This window comes from Contarinia nasturtii, unplaced genomic scaffold (genome assembly GCF_009176525.2).
Source record: "Contarinia nasturtii isolate CC-2019 unplaced genomic scaffold, AAFC_CNas_1.1 Cnas_scaffold_695, whole genome shotgun sequence".
Classification (NCBI taxonomy): Eukaryota; Metazoa; Arthropoda; class Insecta; order Diptera; family Cecidomyiidae; genus Contarinia; species Contarinia nasturtii.
Window position 1 is genome coordinate 559949 of NW_022198046.1, and position 6460 is coordinate 566408.

A 6460-nucleotide genomic window follows, 5' to 3' on the forward strand; every position below is an offset into this window, starting at 1 on the left:
ACATGTCTTTTGTTAAATTTGCTTCGGGTACTCGCAAATTCTCACCAAAATTGATGCGATGTGCATGCAACGAAAAATAAGCGGACTGCTTTTTCTCGTTGCGCTGAAAAACCAAAGCGCCTTACCAAAAATAAAACCTTTAAATATATTCGTTCAAAAGTTTGATGCTAAATATTTAATAAATAGTTTAGTAAGCTGAATTTGAAAGACACAACGCACAATTGCACACGGCACAATTTATACAAAACTTTTCAGTTCGTAAAACAGTGTTGTTCGTGTGAAGGAAACGCGCGCGAAATTTAATTAGATTTTTCTCTCTTCGAAATAATGCTTGCACAATCTATATGACGACAATGTGCCAACACACAAAGTGATTGTGTGACTCCGGGTCTTTTTCAATGCTGGATTTTTGTGTTGTTTTGCACAAGTGAGCAAATATTGTCTATTCGCATGTGAACCGAAAACACATCAAAAGAAATCATTGCCATTATCATCATATTGTATATTTTTGTGAATAAAATATTAAAATCCCCGAACAGCAAGCGAACAAACACATTAAAAAGCATTTTCAAAATGATGTGCCATGAATTTGTGCAAAAGTCTAAGTTTTTCGTGTCTTTTATCGAAACAATAAGACGATCTCGACGAAAAACCATTGACACGTACAGCGCTGAACTGTTTCGGTGTGATAATGTCACAAATGGATTACAATTATTATATTTCAGTTTTTCGTTGGTTGTCATTTCGAAAAACTGGTGTATGGGTGTATGTCGGTTTTATCAAAAAATGAAATTCCAAGCATTTTCTGCATTTTGTGAATATTTTCGACGTTCGTGAAGCGCAAAAAATTAATAAAGTTCAAATATTAAAAGGACTTCAATACCATTAGACTTACAATTGTATGCAACACATCACGAATCTACGGCACTACGAGCGTATCAAATTTACCGTTTGAATTACGTTTGGTACGTTTAATAACTATAATTTTTGTGTATATGTTCATTCACTGAAGCTTATTTAAAGAACTTTTTACCCAAATGATTTTGCTAGTAGCGTTTCGCATACCTAAACCTTTAGAAGATTTGAATGGTTTTCTGCAAATACACAATTGTCTGCGAATTGAATATGAATTTTTTTTGCAGTGTACTAACTACAAGTTTGGTAACTGGAGACAATAACAAAATCTTACTAAATTTAATTTAAATCAGTTATAATACAAAATCGTCAGAATTGCATTTAATTGAATTTCGTGAACATGTTTTCTTATTAGGTGTCAAGTATTTCATATCAGTCCAGAAAGTACAAAGTAGACACATAAAATTTGCGAATATAAAAACTGCACTGTATATATACATCATCTGAAAATGTCAGTAAACGGTAGATTTTGTGGTGAAGATTAAGTATCTTCGGTGTTTAGACTATAAATGGATTATTTTACTTGCATAAAATGCAATCAAATGGAATTATACGCAGTGGCAATAACAGCAAAACAGTGCCGGAATGAAAAATATAGGGTTTCATTTAATATGAGCATGGTGGTGAGCAATGATAACATGTGTTTCTATGGATTTGTAAAGTAACCGCTAGGTTGCAAATAGTTCATTGAACTTGTTTATTATCACCGCCATCAAATACAGTGCAAACCATGAAATTCGTACAATACCAACACATTGCTGACAACTGGTATCCGAATTCCGTTGCGATACGATACAGTTAGGTTTGTCTGTATTTTGTTCGAAATGTCAACACATTAACCCTTTATTTTGAGCCAACGATGCACACATACACACATATTTCATATCCGTATGTGGTGATTTCAAGCTCTTGCATTCAAAACGCATTCACCAGAAACAGAAGCAATGATTAAGGAACGAACAAAATGAATGAAAAAATCCATTAAATATTTTATCCGACTGTTATGGAACGCGGATTGGAGCACATCTTTTTTTTTTGCTCAAGATGTATGCTTACGCACTTTTGTCTTTTGTTTCATTTGCAGCGTTGATATGTAATTAGATGCAGCCCTCAGCCATTTATGATTCTTGGATCTTTTTCTGTTGCAGTATGCATGTCAGTTTATTGCTCGCGTTCCAGTAAAGTGTGTATATTGTTTTGTTTCATCTTTACGGTGATTGATAGAATTGCGTGAGTGGATGGATAAAAACATGTATATCGGCGAATGGATTTTGAGATAGAAAAAACTCTTTACGCCAAACAACACACATAAAATGCGTGCGGATTGAAGATCTGCGGGGGAAAAAATCTCTCCAACCTATCAATTGGAAGAGAATCAACGAAACAAGGACGGTGCGCCCATTATATCACGGTATTGCAAACAACGTGACATATTTATAAAAAGAAAATGTACCATTTCAATAATTTCAATACACACACATAGAGAAAACATTTCTGCTATGAATTTTATGGCCGAAGAAAAAGATGAACAAAAAAGCGGGAGCTCTTTTGCGTGCAGTTTTTTATTTTTCATTCAACAATAATGATATTGGAATGGTGAAAAAAATGGTGAAATACTGGTACTTCAAACATCAAAATCTTCAGGGACAACAGTGAAGTAGGAACGAGTGAAGCGGATTTTCATCATCATCGTCATCCGTGTTTTGCATGAGGGTTGATGCACTGCCTGACATATAGCGCGTATTCGAGCGTTAATTGAAAATATTTAAGAATATGACATATTAGGGGAACATTTTGCCACTGATTTTTGTTGTTGTACAACAACGATAGCGACAATTTCCACATTTTTGCAATGACAACGTCATTCCAATTAAATCATCTGCATCCGAGAAAAATAACCTTTGCTTGTGAACGGTTTCTGGCAAACGAGCAAGCATTTTTTTTTTGCATTTGGTTTACATTGAATAGCATACAATGTGAGATACGCAGTTTTGCGTATGGTCTTCTTTCTCTATACAGGATTATGTGGCCCACTTACCCACTGACATCATATTACTCCTTATTTCTTCTCTTCTTCACAGAGTTTAGATGAAACAGAAAAAAATGGCAACGATGCGCTGCATACAAAACGACAGAGACGAATTCAAAAGAAGAACGGCTTTTGTTTACGTTTCACAGAACAATGGCATGTCGGAAACAAAAAAAAGCAAATGTGCGTTTGTGTACAAACGCAAATTAATTGCAATGTGTGTATGTCCTTTCCGAAACCGTTGCAATATTAACATGGGGCGACAATAAACATTGATGATGCTACTGGTGTGACACAATAGCGGCGAATGAATTTGCACTTGGAATTCCCGATCGAAGTAGAACGAACAAGCGAGCAAGAAAAAATTGTAAAATCCTTTTATCCAAGCATTTTGCATCGATTGTGAATTGAATTCTCTTAGTGTCAATGTTCTCTATAGGTCTGTGTGTTTGTGAAAAGAAAAGAAAAAAAGCCACATACTCGTTTGCAAAAAGTTCTATAAGAAAGAAAAAAATTCGAAGTACTTTGCATAAAATGAAAAGGGGCACAATGATGTGTTTTAAAAATGGGTTAACGAACGATTTCTAATATATATTCGAATGTGTATGTGCGTGTGTATAATATTCTGTCATTTATACTAAAAGGACTACTCGGATTTTCTTTTATTCAATATGTGCGAGAAACGCATACAAACGAGTGGAGATTTTGCACAAATGCGATGAAATTGCCGCTTTAGGGTTTATAATTCCATATCCTTAGCACAAATAAATCGAACAAGAAAAAAACTGCCTATAGAATTCGTTCTTCTTCTTAGTCGTTTTTTTTTTTTTGCAAAATAGTGTTAGTCATTCTAAACCGTTATCTCACGCATTTTTCAAAAGGAATAAAATATAATAAGACGAAGGGAAAAAATGTTGTTTGCTAAAGAGAAAACACGCACACGTGTCTCATACTCTTTCGGACCAAGCCATCTGCTACGATGTATTTAAAACGAATTTGCATTTCAACAAGTAAGTAACCAAAGTGCGTATATTGTCTTTGTCACCGAACGCACATGCATTCAATTCTGAAAGAGAATAAAAAATCGACTTAAATACACTCGCAAATTAGAAGCAAGAATGACTCAAAGTGTGTGTGTATATGCTAGAATTGTTTGCCTATCCTATGCAAAATTCCTATATACGACGTTGCACATTGCACACACATACATGAATGCATTGTGCATATAAAACAATAAGTGTTGCTTGTATTGAATTTTACGCAATTTACACGCATTTTCGTTTTATATGCAACCGTTGCTCGTGCATAAGAACAATTTAGCTGTTTGTGTTTTGACGTATGAAATCGAGTGTAATAAGAAGGCGCTCAGCGTTCGATGAGCAAAACAGCACCGGTAAGGATGTGCCTCACTCTCGATTCCAACAGTAAATAATTATTATTATGTATGGAAGTGTGTATGAGTTTGTATGCATACAACAGTTTATTGAACTTTCGTTCATAATGCCATATAAAATGAATTACCCGGGCTGTTTTCTATGCATAAAACATGTATAAGAGAAAAAAGGGAATCGAATGCATTCTGAGTTCACTGACCTAACACAATAAACTGTTGAATGTACGCTTGTTGGCCATTATTTCCTTTCATTCAAAAACAAGTGGAAAACCATTTTGCCCGAAAGCCACAACGGTTCATCAATATATAAGTGGTTTCGTTTCCACTTCAAGTGCATTAAGATTTTTCATTCAATTAACATTTTTTCTTCATTGAAAATAATTTCTTTTTTTTCTTATACGAAAATAATACCAAACGGAATCGATAATTTTTTTTTCTTAAAAAATGCCTATTTTGCTGAGCATGTTTTAAATTAAAATTTTATATTTTAAATAATCTTGTCATTTATCGAATTAATTGAAGTTACTTATGATAATCATTTTTAGCGGTCAAAATTAGGTCAGGATAGCACAACCAGAAAGTAATACAGAATATGGCTTGATAAAAAGCCCATTCCAAAATAAATTGAGTTGCTTTGATCTCAAAAATACTCAGTTCTTGACTTGTTGTTTTTAGCGCCAATTTGCGATTGTATTTTACAACAAACAAAGCGATACTATCAAACAGAATATAGTACATTAATCAGCGCGTGACATCGTTTTACTTGGTTCATCGTACATACTCTTCTCTCTTGTTTGTGCTATGTGTGTATGTCGATTAGTTTCAATTGATAACTTGACGGCTGTGTTCGTGATGTATTCATTACTTGTCAATGTATGCGATGCTGTCAGAATGTAGTCGCGTCCGTAATGAATCGAATGAATAAACGAAGCGACACAGAAATGTTTTGTTTGTATTTTGATTGTAATGTCAACTTCGCTGTACTAAATACGGCCCGTTGTTTTTTCAGTCATGAAGTTTCATATAAAACGAAAACACACTGAAATTTTATTCCTTGTCTGATTGTCAAAAGTTTCACAACAACATTTTATCAAACAATTTCAAGTTTTGCATTTTTTGTGTTTCAAAAATGGTGAAAGTGCCGAGCATTTCTATGAATAATGGCTTGAGTATGCCGGGATTTGGTTTGGGAACTTATGAGGTAAGTATTTTATTTAAATAAATACATTTTGAGGAAGAAAAAACTTTCATTTGAAATAGTAATAAATCGAAGATATTTTATTTTCGATTACATTGAAATTGTTGACAATAATGTTTTCAACTCTATTCGTGAAAAATTGTTCAAATTTCATAGAAATTCTTAAATAATTTTGTCTGTTGAAATTCATTATAGAAGTTGAAATAAAAAAAAAATGGTTTTCGATTTTGATAACATATACTTTATCTTGTTTATATATACAATTGTCATACGTCAAAATATGTGTTTAAAAATAATTATTATATTATCATTATCATATTTTAACTTCTCAGTCTTTTGGGGAAGCTGGAAGAGCTACAAAGCACGCAATTGATGTTGGTTATCGACATTTCGATACTGCACGTTTGTATGAGAATGAAGAGGAAGTTGGAAAGGCCATTCAAGAAAAAATCAAAGAAGGTGTTGTAAAACGTGAAGAAATTTTTATTGTTACCAAATTGTGGAATACCGACCATGAACCGGAAAAGGTTGAAAAAGCATGCCGAAAGAGCTGTGAGAAACTTGGCCTGGGATATATTGATTTGTATTTAATGCATTGGCCAGTTGCATTCACAGAACGTACTCCTTATGAATATTGGCCATTGAATGACGACGGTCAATATGATAATGCGTAAGCGATGAACTATATTAAAATTTTGTTCGTATTATCTTTATCTCTCAAATTTACAGTGACGTTGATTTTCTGGACACATGGAAGTCAATGGAGAAACTTGTCGACCTGGGACTCGTCAAAAGTATTGGAATAAGTAATTTCAATAGTCAACAAATTAAACGCTTATTGGCAAACTGTCGCATTAAACCTGTAAACAATCAGGTAATCAAAATGGATAAGTTTTCATTTTCAAAATAACAACCATTCTATGAT

The 6460-nt window shown here is 33.6% G+C and overlaps 1 protein-coding gene across 1 annotated transcript in view; it reads left to right on the forward strand.

The window, feature by feature from the left end:
* Positions 1–5307: 5307 nt before the first annotated feature.
* LOC116340715 (aldo-keto reductase family 1 member B1-like) overlaps positions 5308–6460 on the forward strand; it is a 2155-nt gene continuing 1002 nt past the window's right edge. Inside the window, exons 1-3 of the mRNA XM_031767346.1 lie at positions 5308–5538; positions 5868–6205; positions 6265–6409. Of these exons, the coding sequence (XP_031623206.1) occupies positions 5467–5538; positions 5868–6205; positions 6265–6409 (555 nt within the window). The 5' untranslated portion in view covers positions 5308–5466. The remainder of the gene's footprint in view (positions 5539–5867; positions 6206–6264; positions 6410–6460) is intronic.